Source organism: Anopheles marshallii, chromosome 3, assembly GCF_943734725.1.
Source record: "Anopheles marshallii chromosome 3, idAnoMarsDA_429_01, whole genome shotgun sequence".
In the NCBI taxonomy this organism is placed as follows: Eukaryota; Metazoa; Arthropoda; class Insecta; order Diptera; family Culicidae; genus Anopheles; species Anopheles marshallii.
Window position 1 is genome coordinate 13453096 of NC_071327.1, and position 17628 is coordinate 13470723.

General features: G+C 45.5%; 1 protein-coding gene across 1 annotated transcript in view; it reads left to right on the plus strand.

Annotated features, from left to right (window-relative positions):
• The first annotated feature begins 885 nt into the window (after window positions 1–885).
• Window positions 886–17628, plus strand: part of LOC128710985 (CUGBP Elav-like family member 2) — a 58577-nt gene continuing 41834 nt past the window's right edge. The window contains exons 1-2 of the mRNA XM_053805851.1: window positions 886–968; window positions 13295–13644. Of these exons, the coding sequence (XP_053661826.1) occupies window positions 886–968; window positions 13295–13644 (433 nt within the window). The remainder of the gene's footprint in view (window positions 969–13294; window positions 13645–17628) is intronic.

Here is a 17628-nt window from a genome sequence, read left to right on the forward strand (position 1 = left end):
CACATTGTGGATTTAAAGGTCTACGAACGTTTAAATGACCGATTTAGAATTTAAAAGGAAGGTAAACAAAAATAAATGTAAATTATGTCGCTCTCTCTCTCTTTTTCCCGTTTGCATTACTCTTAGTTGCACCTCTTATCATGTAGAAGTATTGGTAACAAAAAGATCATACCACCTAACATATGATCATCTCCCGTGCAAACACGCAACGAAACATTACCCCCAAAAAGAAAGATCTCACACTTAATCGCAATTATCCCTACACGCACACTAGCACCCGTTTTGTCTCGTTGACACTATCGCATCTTATCAGCAGCAGATCGTACTGCATCTCACATCACCTGCTCGATCATTTCGTTCTCGTTAACCTTTCGAACCGGTTGTGCGTTGTTTTGCTAGCGTTGTGCACCGTCAGCTTTTCTAACCTTACTTTTTTTTTTGCAACTACCGTTCAACAAAGATAGCTACAGTGTGCACCGGCGAACTGCGCTAAGATTATTCCAAAGCTCGGCCAAGAACGGAAACCCACGTGTTGACCGCGTGTCGTGTGAAAGTGTTTTTTTTGGCGAACAAAACCAGCGTCTTTGTTGCTTCCTTTTCCAAAGTTTTTGCTCCCACGTGCGTGACCCGTCTGTCCGTCAGTTAAGTGGACGTCAACTCCAGATCCTCTAGAAGAAAAAAATACCTCCTTAAAGTGTGGGTATAGTGAATAGTTTTTTTTTTTTTTACCGCGTGTTACGAACACTCTTAGTGCTTTCCAAAGTTTGTGACTGTGACTGTGAAACGAAGAAAGGATTTGTTTCTATTACTTTTGCGTAAGATCGCTTCATTTTATCGAGTGGGCAAACCCCTGACAGGGAAGACATTTTGTTGAATAATATGAAGATGCTTAGCTATACCACCCAGAGCCTGCATCCGTTCGCGTGCCCGATGGCAATCGATGCCACACCGGACGAGCTGGACAATGTGTAAGTATGCGCGGCGACGTGGACGATAACACATTTCTCCCATGAGCGGTGATCGGACGCCATTTTGTGTCAAGTGTGGTGATCGCACACGTACACTTGCCACCATCGAAAGCGCTTGTTGCGTGGTGTGGTATTATTCCGGTACTGTGCCTGATCGAAGGTCGATTTTTATAGTGTACAAGCGATGACGACTTGGTGCAGTACAGTTCAAACCGTTGATGCCAGCACGAAGTGCTTTATGCTATATAAGTTGAACCTTTCTGTCCTTCCTGACTGTTTCAACTTCCAGGGCAGCACGAAAAACGAGTTGTGCTCGAAAGCAAAAAAAAAAGAATAACGGAGCATTGCCTGCAGCTAGAGGCGGAATGCTTGTCCCAACCAAACGTTATCACACCAGTCGTACACAGTTGGTCTATGTTGCACATTTCATCTTTTTGTAGTCCCTTTTTCGCGTTGCCTTTTTCCTGTACATCCTTTGCTCCATTTCGATGCGTTGACATTACCCGACTTCTTTTTGCGGTTTCGTATCGAACGCTTAACCTTACGAGCGGCAAAAAGTCGCATTGCTTTCCGGAACCCAGGTCGTATGGTTGTGCAGTGGGTCAAAACCATTCACCAGTACACATGCCAACTGTCGTCCAATCCACCTTACAGCTTCACTGATGTTTGTTTTGCTGCGGTGAGTGCACGCCTTCCACAAGCTTAAGGATAAAAAGTTATAACCGATGTACAGTTTTAGATGCTGCTTCATCATCATGGGCCACTGAAAAGAAAAACGCAACTTTTACGCGAACACAGTACACACTCCGAACGGTACACGCAGCACGAAACGTAACACATTCCACAGGAAAAGCCAACTCGTTAAGTGCTCAGGTGCACACTGCACAAGTGGGAAGAACCGGTTTAGAAAAAAACCCTCGGAATGATCTTGTAATGGCATTACGGTTTAATCCTTGGACCTGCACACTGGCACTCTCCGGGACCTGAAGATAATCACGAGGAAACGCGACAAGAGATAGTGGAGTTCCAACTGCACTGGCCCGGCTCGTGGACTCCTGTCACATAGAACACGCGGTTCGCTGCAACGAGGAGCTGCATCTGACTGTTATTCACACTGTTGGTTTTCATAATTTCACTACCGCACAAACCCCAGCCCCAGCGCACGGTACGGAATGGTACGGAAAAGAATCCAGGGTTGGAAGTTACCAAACAACAGGAAGATATCCCCTTGAACCCTTCAACACAGCACAGGGCAAAAAAAAAAGAAAACAGTACGCAAGTCAACCGACGGCAAAGAAAACTTCGGTCGGTGTTCGTAGCTGCATTCGCCATCGTATTCGACTTTCCCGGACCGTTGCATTTCAAAGCAAGATAAACGTCTAAAGACTTACTCAGTTTTGTTTTAAAATGTTATTAATTAGTTTCACCAGCAGGGCAAACCCGTACCGTCGTGGCAGTACAGCAGGGCAAACCAAAAGCACGGCGGCCACGTCTTCTGACCTTACCTTCTTATCCAGTTATCCTGTTTTGTCGCCGGCTAGTGGTTTGTTTGTCTGGAATGGTTAGTTTTCTTCTTGCTTGCTTGCCGCATTTTTCTTCTCCTGCAAAGTTGTCTGTTTGGGGTCAGATAACGTTAACGGCAACCGAGTGGTGGCGGCAGGCTGGCTTAAGCTCCACAAGCCCATCCAGACTCCAAACACAAAAACCGAGGGTGGTGTAAAACTTAAGTCAAACGAATTGCCATGGTCGTTGCGAATTTCTGTAGACGGCAAGATAAAGTCGACACCTCCGGTCCGTCCGTCTTGCGCCGAAGGATGGAGAGCCTGAGACGTACATGTCTACAGCAATACACAAAAGCGAAGCACGTCACACGTTTTCAAGTTGGGAAAAATGGTACAGATGAGAAGGAATTTTGGGTCGGGAGGTTAGCCATGGTCGCGAGCTCGGACTTGATGTCCTGCTTACCATCGTTTGGCGAAAGTAATTAGATTGTCCGTACGTGATACTGTTTTTGGTGTGCGGAACAAATGTAAAACCGCTGGTGGATAAAATGCAGCTGGAATTGGATTGTATCGTTTCGAGTGTCCGATCTAATCTTCATGCACACCACAAGTTCAGGGGGTTTTTTTCAGTCTCTTTAGATTGTAAGCGAAAAAAGAAACCCGCTTCTTTTAAATCTACCACCAGCAAGGTGTTTGTCAGGTAGATTTAACTCTTTCTGTTTTTACTTGCTTGAAGATGCGCGGTATGTAGATGTTGCATTTGCAAGCAGTCTCTTGGCCAACGTCTTTACCAGTTTGGCACCAGTTTTCCCCAGTTGCCGATGGTGTTGGTACGAGGTGTATCATTGGACGTTTGCAAAGTATGCGGCAGGAAAGTTTATAATTAGCTGTGAAGCAATTTTCCTTAAGCATGAATAGTAATTAATTGACGCTCCCGGTTAGTGGTAATTAGCGCTGTTTACATACGGAGTTTCTTATGCTTTCTTTATAAACAGTTTTACGGGGAATAAAAGTGTCTGCTAGCGGGGTTTTTTTTCTATCAATGCTGAATGTTAAGTAAGGCAAAAATTAGATTTCAACCCCGTCTTTTTTTCACCGCGAAATACTTTTAATGTGTGTCTTGTCTTGTGTGGGTTGTAACTAACTGATTACAACATCAGATTGCACTAGCGGATTGAAAGCAAGGCAGAACATTCATATCAAAAGTGTTTTCGTGCAGTTTAAAAAGAGAGATATCTGTTTGGAAAACATGGAACTTGTCCGGGACCTGAAATGGGATTAAAGGACTCGGTAAAGAGGGACCATTTTGTAGTAGCATTTATAGTAGGTGTACATGTATGGTTGGAGAAGGCCATACATAGAAGGACCTCTTGAGGTTGTTGTTAAGTTCATGAAGAATACACGGATGGTTCAAGACACATCAATCTAGTACTAACATAATACTAACTGACCGCAGCAAAAGGAAAAAATGCTTATGGCGCATTGTAAATAGTGCATCTATCTAAAGTATCACTAGAATCGCTGATCTCATCATCAATTAATTTTATATATTTCTTTAGAAATGCTATAATTAGGTACGGAAGTGATTCCTATCGAATTTTATTAGCATTTTCCAAGAGCTATTTCGTTAGCATCGTTCACACCTTCTCAAAACACTCCCTTAAATTCGTTGCATTCATCCCCACCCACCGCATGATCACATTCACAAGTGTTTTTTCGTAATAAAATTCCCGAAATTGCTTAATATTGCGAGAAATACAACGCTCGTTCAACTTCCGAACCACATTCCCTAGGCACGATGGTATGGAACTGAATGGCATTGAAGCGCTTTTTTTGCTTTATTTCGACTAAATTCCTCGCGTTGTCGTTTACCATTGATTGTACCATCCAGGAATCGTGCCGAACATTGACCAGTGCGCATAATGAAATTATATCAGCTCTACAGCGCGCCATCTGCTAAATCACTCAATTTATTCGTAATTACGTTTTTTCGGCTACCGTCCGCGGACACGCCTTCCGCATTGGACCATAAGCAAAGTGTTATGTCTTGGGGTTCGGACGGATGGACGCGGAAGCACAGATCGTTTACCATTGTTTGTACGTTAACTTATTACATTTATTAACAATAAATAGATAAAACACTGTGACGTGCGGCAGCGGTTGCCAGCACGTCTGCTCACCGCTGATGCTCAACCCGAAGTCTGTCGATTACGCATACGCGTTGATATCGGGTCAATCACGCATTGACCCGTAAGCGACGCACCTGTGTCACGCACACATCTGGATGTTGTCGCATGGCGCAAACAACCCAGAGCGCAAAACATGCGACAAAGTCTGCGTCTGCAACATCTCCCCCTTCAGGATAGCTGATACCCGTCGAATCTTCGTGGGGCTCTTCTACACCTAGAAGAGCGGCGAAGTGGAGGTATCGGCTTTGCTTCCGGATGATGTACTTGTTGTTGTTCAGCTGGTGCCGGGGAGGGAATCGGAACTGACCGTTCCGATGTTTGCACGTCCGGAAGCTTCGTTGTCAAAGGTAGAGACGCTAATGATGACGATGAGTTCGCTGACAACCATGCCGCAGACAAAGACGATGATGATGATGAAGACGAGGACGTAGGTGATGACGAAGACAATGACTTAGATGATGGTGATAAAAACGATGACGTTGGGGATGACGATGACAATTGCTTAGATGATGAATATAAATCCCACGAATCCAGTAAGACATCTAATGGTAAACGTCTCGACTTTATGTCCGATGATCGACGATCGCTAGCGATCATTCTTCGACGCAGTTGATTAACATGACTTCTTATCATCCGATCACCTTCGATTTTGACTTGATACATTACGTTTCCATTCCTTTTAACGATAACTGCCGGGATCCATGTCCATGAACCTCGCCTATAGACTTTTGCATATACTTGATCGTTTGGCTTGAAACCTCTTACACCTGTTTCAACTGTTTCATGCTGAACCTTTGCTGGTGGACGTAGCAACTCATGATTGGTTCTTATAGTTCTGCCAAACATCATTTCTGCCGGTGTTTTGCGATGTTCTAGTTGTGCATTTGGAGTAGTTCTATACGCTAGCAGAAATATATCTATTGCTTCTTGCATTGTTGTATCTCCGTGCTTGATTTTCACCAACGCTCGTTTAAAAGTGTCAACAAAACGCTCTGCTTGCCCATTTGACTGTGGGTGGAAAACTGCGGTTCTTATGTGATGAATACTATTTGCCGTACAGAATTCCCTAAAAGCCTCACTGGTGAACTGCGTTCCATTATCCGATACTAATGTAGTGGGCATTCCAAACCTTGCAAAAACACCTCGCAGAATAGCTATCGTTGCTGTTGTTGTGATACTTCTTGTTTTAACAATTTCCGGCCACTTTGAATAAGCGTCTACTATCAACAGGAAATAATCCCCATCTATGGGACCAGCATAGTCGACGTGTATTCTCTCCCACGGGAAAGAAAGTTTACCCCAGGGGACTGGAATCTCGTGTGGGGGTGACTTGGCCGCGGCAGCACATGATGAACATGCACCTACTCGTTCAACTATATCCCCATCCATACCGGGCCAATACACGTAGCTGCGGGCAAGCGCCTTCATGCGTTGCACTCCCGGATGACCACGATGAAACTGTTCCAAACATCTTTTCCGTAGCTTTTCTGGTATAATCAACCTTTCACCAAACAGAATACCTCCGTCTATCGTCGACAAGGCTTCCTTTCTGTAGTAGTAGCGTGCCAAATCTTGCCCTAAAACCTTACTCTGTGGCCAGCCTCGTTGAATGTATTTGTAGATTTGACGTAACACCTTGTCGGTCTGAGTGCTAGTTACTACCTCTCGGAATGTTAAAGGAAGAACGGATAATGAATTTGTTGCGACCGACCTAATATCCTTTTCCAGCTCAATACTTGCTACGACGTAATCTTCCTCCGGCTGAATTCGCTCCCTTATGAGTCTGGACAGCAAATCAGCATTTCCGAAATGATCAGTGCGAATGTACTCGATATCAAAATCGTACAATTGTAGAGTAAGCGCAAAGCGTTGAAGTCTATTTGCGGTATAAATAGGAATCCCCTTCTTTGATCCAAAAATCTGCAGCAATGGTCGGTGATCTGTTTGCAATCTGAAGTGACGTCCGTATAACATTTTATGGAACCTTGTGACTGCAAAAACGATTGCAAGACCTTCGCGGTCTATCTGGCTATACTTCTTTTCAGTTTCTGTGAGTGCCCGTGATGCGTGTTGGACTACCTTAATAGTACCGTCTTGGAATTTGTGGCTTATGGTTGCTCCTAATCCAACAGATGATGCATCAGCTGAAACTATGATGTTTGCTTTCGGGTCATAATGTGTGAGCAAAAGATTTGAGGAGAGAATCTTCTTGAACTTTTTGAAACTTTCATCACATTGTTTTGTCCATTTGAAACTTTCACCCTGCTTCAAGAGGCAATCTAGGGGATATCTAAGATCCCTCATACGTGGAACGAACTTGCTGTAGTAATTTATGGCTCCAACAAATGAGCGTACTCCTGAAACATCTGTTGGTGGTGGCAAGTTAATAATGGCTTCAATCTTGGTCGGGTCTGGACGAATACCATTTCCGTCTACAATGTGACCTAGGTACTTTATTTGTTTCATTCCGAAAACACACTTGTCTGCACGGATAGTGAAACCATACTCTTTTATGCGACCAAGCACTTCCTTCACGTTAGTGTCGTGTTCCTCTTGTGTTGTTCCACCGATGATCAAATCATCCATATATCCGCAAACTTTCATCACGCCTGCCAGCATGGTATCAATAAGTTGCTGAAATACTGCAGGCGCAATTTTGATACCGGGTGGAAGACGGTTATACTGATACAGGCCGCGGTGAGTGTTTATAGTAAGTAGCGGGCGGTATTGTTCTTCTACTTGTACTTGCGAGAAAGCATCTGATAGGTCGATGGTAGTAAAAATCTTGCATTGCGCCAACTTGGTAAAAATGTCTTCAGGTACAGGAAGCGGATACTCGTGCGGTTGTAGGGCCTCATTCAATCCCGTAGAATAGTCACCACATATTCGGATTTTTCCATTTGACTTTCTAACAATCACAACAGGCGCTGCCCAATCTGCGTAATTTACCGGAGTAATCACACCATTTGCTTCTAATCTATTTAACTCCTTCTCGACCACCTCTCTCATTGCATAGGCAACGGGCCTTTTTGGTCGGAAAATAGGGCGAACACCTTCTTTTAGCCTCAGCGGCACTTGGACCTTCTTACACACACCTGCTTCACTAAACACTTCCGGGTAGAGTTTCTGAAGACTTGTTAAGGATGCTTCTCCCGTTTTAGTTGCGAGACCGTTGCAGAAAACATTCATAGGCATCGAACTCAAATCAAACAGCTCAATAACATCTGTTCCTAATAGCTGTACATGTGCTTCTGCTACACGAACAGTCGCTAAACGTTTGACGTTGTTGATGACCAGATACGTTGAGAATTCTCCTTCCAGTCGAAAATTCGTGCCTGCTGCTGTTAGCGCTTTTACGGTTGGCTTGTCCAGCTTCGGTTTCCCTATCTGCTGCCAAATCCGTCGGTCTATGACAGTGATGTCAGAAGCTGTATCTAACTGTAAGCGTAGCGGGTTTCCATTGATGAAAACGGTGACGTATTTCCTTCTTATTGTCACGCTACATGAATTTACATGCACTACCTTCACTGCTGTTCTTTGATGTCTAACTCGCGATCTGCTTTTGTTGCGACAAAACCCTTCTTTATGCCCCATTGTTCCACACTGCTTGCATTTATGGGTTTTGTAAGCGCAATCCTTTACCCAATGCTGCGTACCACATAACCAACATGGGTTTCTAGGCTTAATGCTGGATGAGCTTGACCTTCCATTTTGAAAATGCTGTGCGCCTTTTGGCATGAAATGGCGTTGCTTCGGCCATTTTTGGATCATGGATACCTGCTTATGCGCACTTTCCTCTATCATGGCGCTGTCCGCGTGGAGATTTACAATGCCCTGGCATTCCGAGGATAATTGCTCTAAAGTGATTTCAGCGTTTTTCTCGATACGGTTTAGTAACCGGGTCCTGAATTCTAAATCACGTTCACTTTTCAGACCGCACACGAACACTAATGCTTTTAACTGATTTTCTGTCATTTTCTTTAGTTCAAAATCCTCACACGCACGGTTTACTCTACATGCGTAGACCATAAAATCCTCTGATTGTAGTTTAGACAGATTCAGACACTTGTATCTTTTACTAAGGATGGTCTCTTTGGCGCCAAACAATGCCTTGAGCTTGCTGACTGTCTCGTTAAAAGAAAAATTTCTCGGATGTTCCGGAAGCACAAAATTTGTATATCGTTCGTGTTCGGCGATTCCTAACTTCCTTAAAAGCACTCTCACCTTTGCTGCGTCTTCTATGAGGCTAGCGTCTTTCTCAAAAAGCTCCTCATATCTCGCGTACCAAGCAGCAAACGTTTTGTTTTCTTCCGGTTCATAACGGTACTCACTCAGTGATCGTGCGATGAAATCCAGTGTAGATTCACCAGGCGGTTTGGTGCTCGGGCTAGGTGCAGGACGTTGCATAAGCTGCATCAAAATCTCCTGCTGTTGTATCATTTGCTGTTGCAGGAGCTGCATCATGTTCAAGATTGTAGCGTTGTCGTTCGGGCCGGGGGCGGTACTGGTTGGCTGAAAAATATTACCACCGTTGTAATTATTTGAAACACTAGGCGCGGCTTGCCTCTGGTTTGACAATCTTCTAGGATTGTCTTCTTCCACAAATTCCATCCTATCCTGTTCCATTGCACTTTGCTTGCGATGGCTGATGGTTTAAAGCGGGACACGGCGTCGTTTTCGTCGGATGATCGGCGATGGTGACTTCTGTTAGGACGCGGCGTCGTTTTCGTCGGATGATCGGCGATGGCGGCTTTTACTGGGACACGGCGTCGTTTTCGTCGGATGATCGACGATGGCGGATTTGCGGGGACGCTATGCCGATGAACTAGCTGTTCCTTTTTCCTCGTCGCCAGTTGTTATGTCTTGGGGTTCGGACGGATGGACGCGGAAGCACAGATCGTTTACCATTGTTTGTACGTTAACTTATTACATTTATTAACAATAAATAGATAAAACACTGTGACGTGCGGCAGCGGTTGCCAGCACGTCTGCTCACCGCTGATGCTCAACCCGAAGTCTGTCGATTACGCATACGCGTTGATATCGGGTCAATCACGCATTGACCCGTAAGCGACGCACCTGTGTCACGCACACATCTGGATGTTGTCGCATGGCGCAAACAACCCAGAGCGCAAAACATGCGACAAAGTCTGCGTCTGCAACACAAAGTTTCTTGGATGTTGTTTGAGCATCATCATCGTCACTTCGCATCGGTAGCAAGCGAAGGAGAATGACGCCTCTGTCATCAATTTAATTCCATTTCCTTTGATTCAATTAAGTGTCCTTAGCGGCATTGTGTGTTTGTGTGTTTCACGACAAGCGACTCTGTCAAATATGTTTTGGCTCCTCATTTTCGACCTCTTAGAGCAAAATCCTCCTAGCTACCCACTACTCAACGCCCTTTCGGTAGGTACTGGGGGCTACAACGGCTTGTTGTGTTGAATTCTTGGTGTTTAATTTGATCGGCCGGGGGTTTTTTTTTTGCTTACCTTCTCCCGCTACCTGTCCGCTTTCCCAGCGAGGAAACAAAAGGAAACGAAATTATTCAAATGACTTTGCCCGCGTGGAATTTGCCGGCGCCGGTACAATTAGTCTCGGAATCGGAAAGCCTCCACCGTCAGGCGTGGGCACAAGATTTTTATCCTCTTTTCCACCTATTGCTCACGGGAAATGCTGTACCGGGTAGAATCTTCGGCCGGGTGTTGTTTGGTAGACATTCCACAAAATGGAAGCACCGCGGAAGCGGACATTCGCCCGATGTTTGCCTCCCTCTCAAACAAGTCTTCTGATTGATGGTTGTGGATGCGTGGAACTGCAAGGCGTACCGGTTTGTCTTGCGTGCGGACCGCGACCAGCATGACAGCAACCGACCATCATCAATCGAGAAAACGCGCAACCATCCTTTACGACGTCGTCAGCAAACGGAAGGATCGTCTCCGATTAAGTGATTTGGAAAATTATAATCCACTCTTTGCGTTGTTTTCGGTACGGCTTAGGATGGTGATGGCCGGGTAGGTGCAATGGTTTGACGCAGAACTAAAACAATCGACAGAAGCATGACGGTGAAACGCGCATGAGGCTCGTCGTTTATCAATCGTCAACCTGGTTTTGTGTGAGCGTACATTTGGCATCCCGGAGGAAGGGGACCATTCGCTAGATTGATCAGTGGCTCGTAAACATCGTTCTAATGTACTGTTGGATTGTACTGCTTCTGGAGGTTGTTTCCCCCTTGGGAGAACTTTCTAAAGGCACGTGCCGGACACGCTTTCCAAGCTTATTGGAGCTGAGCTTCGCGGATGAGTGAATGAAATGAGTGAATCCATCCCATTATATTCCAGGCGTATAGAAGCAACTCGGCCAGGAGTGTGTGTTTTTTTTTTCTTCATTGCAAACTAACCGAGAATGCCTCCGATAGTCCGGAATACCGGAAGGTAGCATGGCAAAAATGTGTGTTTGCTAGACGAACATATTTATCATCGTTGCTCCAGACTCATCTTCCATCATCTAGGCACAACCTCACGGGGGTGAATCCATATTTTCCCGTACGGCGTTGTGTATGTCTCCTTTCGACCTGTCCAGCATACATGTCTGCGGCGTGTGCGCTCGATACGGTACGGTGCTGTACGGGAAGAACCACGGCGAGTTCATTAAATTCGCCACGGATCGGCGAACTCAAATGCAATATCGAAAATAATTGAATCTAATATTTCATGCTCGTCCTCTTGCAGGATGTGAACGCTTCCAGCCCTCCAGTCTCGAAAATCACAATAAAGATAACCCTACACGGGAAGAGAAGCATGCCGGCAAGCGTAACAAAACTGCATCCTTGGGACAACACAACTTTCGCACCGTGCAACATCCATAATAACAAAGTGTCGTCCGTCCTCTGTGGCCGTGTTCCCGGCGAACGCTCGGGACGCTTATATCACGACTCCACGGCGTACAAAATTGGCGAAACGATCTAAATATGGACCAGGCGCACCCAGATCACCGAATCGGCAAACATCCGGCGAGACTTCTTCACTCAATTCTTTTGACCCAACACGTCCCGCGCTGAATCGCCGCAAATGACAATGACGCGACCACGACGACGATGGTGGGGTGGTTTGCAAAAATCGTTGTAGTCACTGGCTGTTTATCACCCGAACCAACAGATGGCTTATTCGTTTACGATCCACCATTTGGTAGAAGTTTTTGCTTTTCTTTTTTTATTTCATCCGGCCCGTGAAGGGGAGGCCATAACCGACGGGTTCATCCCCGTCGATTGCAGGGCGATAATGGAGCGCCCGGGCCCGGGGATGCGATTCCGTTTGATTGCACAGCTTGCACACAAAAGATGATGAGGATCTTTTCGCGCTAATCAGCATTCCCACCCCGGAACACATTGCGGTCATCTTTAATATTGTACGTGCTGGTGCGGACGAGCACTTGACCGCTCGGGCGGATGCTCACCGTGTACCATCCGCAAGGAAGCGAAGCTCGCTCCTTCCGCAAGCTCGCTTAATGAGTGAAGCGTTTTATGTGGGCCATTTCTTTCTTTTTGTTGGTGTTTGGCGCTTGTCCGTTTTTATTAGACGATAAAATTTTTATCCACCACCAACAATCCACATTCTACCCTTCGGGTGCGGGGAACCGCAGGGTTAAGAGGCCGCGGTCGTGTTTTTTTGGTTTTGTTTTGTGTTCTCTTTTTTGGTGCCTTTTTTGTGTGAAACAACGAATAACAAAAAACGTCATTTCGTTCCACAACACGACCATCAGCGATAGAAAACGGTCCAAAAGGATAGTTCGGCATAGGTGTCCTTCCCAGCGACAAAGTCCCATTATTATGATGTTTTTGTTTTATTTTTTTGCCCCGCTTTTTGGTCACTTTGTCCGCTAGTTGCCGTCGCTCAAAAGCTGTCAGTGCTGTTGGTGCTGTCCCGTGGCCGAAGCATAAACATCCCCCATCAATAAGGTGTGACGAGATTAGGTTTTGGTTCTGCTTTGCCGCTTCATTCGCCACGACAACCAATTTGCGTTGCACGGTGGCACCGGAGCAGCGTGGGTGTGGTGGAGTTCTGCTGAGGGAGGCAATACTCCTTTCCGAGGCAATGGGAAGCGTTCGGCATTCGAGGCACGTCCCGGAACGCGACGGTGAAGAATCGTCCTGGGAGTCTGCCGTTAAATTGCCACATCGTGACAAATGATTTTCATAACCGAACGATGAACCACGAGCAACCCGGAGAAATGCGGGAAAGCAAGTGAAGCCTGGGCCGGGTAAAGCGGAACGAGATTCTGCCCCGAACTTCGTGATCGTGAGTTCACCCCTCTTTGTGTCGTTTAACGAGGCAAAGGTGAAGGAAATGTGAAAAGCGGAAACAATCATTTGATGCTGGACAATTTTGAAATTGAATTTGTTGCCCAAAAACGTAGCCTTCCTTCGTTGCAGGAATTACGATGTTTAAGGAAGGAAGAATGGCACCTCTTAAAGCTTTCTCGATATGCTGTTTTGTGTATGATTTCTTTTCTAGTGGAACATTTTTATCCTTTAATCGACCACACGTACCTGTACACATTGATGTCGTTTAACTCCTCGATAATCCAGCGCTAAACCACTTATCGACATTCGTCCGGTTTTTTATTCCTTCCATTGCAGTGCCATCATGAACATGACCAACACCGCCACCAGCATCAATGCGAACGTCACCAGCATGAACCTCAGCCCCGGCAGCAACAACAATAACAATCATACGCTGAACAACAACAATCCCAAGGTGATAAACAACAATACGGCGGTGGTGGTGGACGGGACCGGCAAGGTGTCACCGTGCCAGGACCAGGACGATGAGGTGGTAGGCGACCAGCCCGACCCGGACTACATCAAGATGTTCGTCGGGCAGGTGCCACGGTCGATGGACGAACAGCAGCTAAAGGAGATGTTCGAGGAGTTCGGGCGCGTCCATCAGATCAACGTGCTGCGGGACAAAACATCCGGTCAGAGCAAGGGTAAGTGTCCTGTTCATAGCAACAGCAGCAACAGCAATCTTTAGCATCACGCCCGAGGGAAGGCGATATTTTCCCGTTAGTTGATTTGCCACTCAAGAGACAACAAAACGGCAATAGAGTGAAAAAAAAAACGACGGTGGAAGGAAGTGATGCTGTATGTACTGAACGCAGGAATGTTGTCGAGGTTCGTCGAGGACATCCGGCAGTCACCGACGGTACGAATGAATGTGTTTTTTTTCTATGCTGTGCAGCGAAAGGGTATGAAAAACCCGAACCAAAGTGAAGAGAAAGACGTACATTCCGGATGTTATCCGTAGATTCTCCGAGTACTACCTGTCGTCCGAGCAATGAGGAGGAATGGATCGTTTTTTTGGAGAGGCAGTTGTGAAAACCAAACAACATGGAACAATAAAGATTGATTTTTTTAAATATCTCCACCCATTCAGGCATACCTTTTGACAGGTGCCAGTAAGCACGCTCTATACCTGCACTGATGGTGTCCGTTTTGGCAACTCCCGTCCCGTTGAGTATGAGATTTTGGACGCCACGCTTGGTGCTTACGTGTGACGCGTTCCCGTGCCCTTTGCACATTGTGTTTTGGGAATTTAAAGTGTGGCCCAAAAACAAAACAAAAACTTATCTATTCCGTGCTGTTTTTGCCCGTGCCACTTTTGATAACTTGTGCCTTTTGTCACGCTTGATGACCTTCCCGATGGATCTATTCTCACCAGCATCGAAATGTTGGAGTGAAAGCGAACAATCGAACGACCGGCAAGTGAACGCCCGTCTACTACCGGCGTAGCTGCCTGCATACGATGAAGGAATTGGGAATCTCGTGACCGCTCGAGGGACAAAATACGCTGGATGTTTGTGACATCCTGGCGAGTGCGAGAAGAACCACCTCGTACACAAGCGAACCACTTTCGGGCATGCGGATCCGATCAATGTCTCCCATCGTACACGGACATGTTGGAACGGTTTTCCACCTTCACCGGTTCGGGTTGCAGGAAAAAGGCTGACCTCCGATGTGGACGAACTGTCCACAGCGGGACACAATGGCCATTCCAAAAAAAAAAAAAAGGTTTCGAGGACGTCCGAAAGGAGAACTGTTGATTTCCAATCCATTACTCATTTCTCTCGTGCTGTTGACTGGTTGAACGTGTTGACCTCCGGGTCGAGCCCTTCCAGCAATAGCTTTGGGGAAGATCGAATGTACAAATGGCAGCGCAGAGCGCAGAAAAAAAAAAACATCACAACCGGTGGGAAAATGGTGTCGCTGGACCTTGCCGTCATTACCGATTCTTGTGTGGATGTGTCGAAGGCGTGTGGTGGTGTGTGCCGATAATGGTCACCATGCTTGTTTTTTTTTTCCTTTCTCGTATTCCTTTTCCCTGCCTGGTAGGTGAAGATTTGCAATGACGTCGTTGACGCTCGACACCAAATGGGCACCATATCGGTCGATTTATTCCACCGGTTAGTGTAACGGGGCGCGCGACGGCGAGATCCGTCATGCTTGGGAACGTTTGAAAAATAAAGGCATCACACTTGGACAGACAGTTACTTTTACGTTTACGTGGATTTTCGTTGGAACACACACACACACCCCGGTGGAGCTTAAAACTTTTTTACGTGTCGCAAAAAAAAAGAAGCTGCGACAAGTGGAAAAGAGCAGAGATTAGTGCTTTTCCCCGATGGTCGCTGGGTGTTTGTTTGCTTAGCTTTCGAAGTTAGCAAGATTGGAAGGTGAAAGTACTTTGGCAAACAAATCGATTCTTGGCTCCATTCTTTAAGGACACTCTGCCATTCCCTTGTTGGTTTTATGTGAAAGTTGTAGCAGTTTCAATCATGCAACGTTAGTGTTGAATGATATTTATCTTTAACATCATGTGAAGTTTTTTATATCTTTTTTAATAAGGATATCTTAATTAGTTCCAACTCTCAAAGTATACAAAAATTAAAGTTGAAAATTCTTGTTTTTATTAAATCCACATAAATCTTTAGTTAGGAGTCATTCAAATCAGGAATTGTCTCTCAAACTTTATAAATCGTAATATCAAGAATCCTTAGAGCAGTGGCAGTTGGTCTTGACCAAGGGTTTCCAACCTTTTGACCAGGAGTATGCAGCCCTCGAGAACCTGCAGTGTGATACTTTTTAACAGTTCAAATAATATTTATTGTTTTAGTTAATTAAATTCAAAGACCTAAGTTATGTAAACAAATGTGTGAAGCGCAATATCCGTGGAAATGACCCGCAAGCTATTGAGTAATTAATCCACAGCTAGGGTAGTTTCAATCAATGCGGCCCGTGGGTTGATAAGTTTGGGGACCCCTGGTGTTGACAAACAGTTTCACCGATACAAGGTCCATTTAGTCCAGGGACTTCTTCACTGTTTGGACAATTGCCTCAACATGTGGGAAGATCATGTTGTCTTAGATCTACAATTTTAGGTTCTACCACACTTTCTATCGCTGCGTCCAGGACAAGTCTGCTACTGGGAGCTCTGGCCTTTCTTAAGATAGAAGAAGACATGCAATAATTTTGGATTGACTAGGACGAGCGAATACGAAGAGACTTAATATAAAAGTTCATCTGAGCGGTGTGACGTATGTAGTTCGAACATAGTCTTGAAAGCAATTGCCTTACTATTTTGGTAGTGGCCGTTACAAACTAAACGTTAACGTTGTCTAATATTGGCTGTGCATAGTGGGATAGCTACCAAACACAAAACAGTGCTGGGTTCTCCTCCAGGTGACAGGGCAATAGGAGTAGTTAGTCGTTTTTTAATGCATAACCAAGTCAAAAAGGTAAAATCATATTCAATTGTTAATTTCTTCACGAGGAACTGCTACAAAGCATCACAAATTTCTTCTGTATTTAAGGATCTTTTAGATTACTTATGCTATAAAATGGCATATTAAGAGGCCCGATACAGACAAGAATACATCTTTACAGCAGGTCCACGTAGTACTACGAAGGCCTAATGAATGAAGTCTATTTTTACGTACGAAAACCTCAATTTAATTATTGCAATGTTATTGAAGCTTTCTAAAACACTAGCAAGTTATATTTGTTAGCGTTTTCTATACGAAACACACCAAAATTGCAACCTAATAGAATAGAACGATTATGGATAAAAAAAAAAGTTATGGTTAGAGCCCACCGATCGATCTATGCCAACACCAATTACAAAAGGATACATCATGATTCATCACTATTATCCTTCGATTGCCAGAAGCCGGAACATTTCCGAGATTTGCTACCGAGGCTCTCCTGCTGTTTCCCGCTCCATACCCCTTCGGAAATGGCCAAATTTCAATTACCCAATGTGTAGTCATGATTACCGCGATGATTTTTCTCTTTGCCGATACGAATCACCCCCGAAACGTCGGGTCCCGGTACACGTACTGCCTGGTAGGGCCATGAGTACGTGCCACGGCGGAGGGAACACAAACATGACTGCCTATAAGATCTGCCCAGCAGCATCCCGCACAGCTTCCCCCTCCCCGTCCGAGCATGTGCGGGGGGGGGGGGGGGGGTCGAAACAAAAATCCACTCACGTCACCGGCCGTAAAGCCCGCATTTTGTCATGATTGTTCCGTTACGGAAAAACGCACCGTACACAACCCGCAGGATTTCCTTTCTTTTTGAAACATTTTTCGATTACCTCATCAGAGAGACTCCGATATACCTGTTTTCTTTCGTCCCCATCCCCTCCCCAGCTCGAAGTTCCTGTCAGTCTGCTCGGCTGTCGCTGATAGGGACAGGACGTGCCATGGCCTCATTGCTCGATTTTCCACGGCTTCCCTCGCAGTTTCTTGGGGAGTTTCTCTTTCTTGCTTGTTTAAAAAAGGAAAATGTCAACTCAGTGATCTGGCGCAGATACTTCTCGTCGGCCGTCTGTTTCATCGGAGGGTAAAATCCGATTCTTCAAAGCAGTCGGCGAGTGGGAGCGAGTGTTAGTTCATATGCCTTTCCGTTCCATT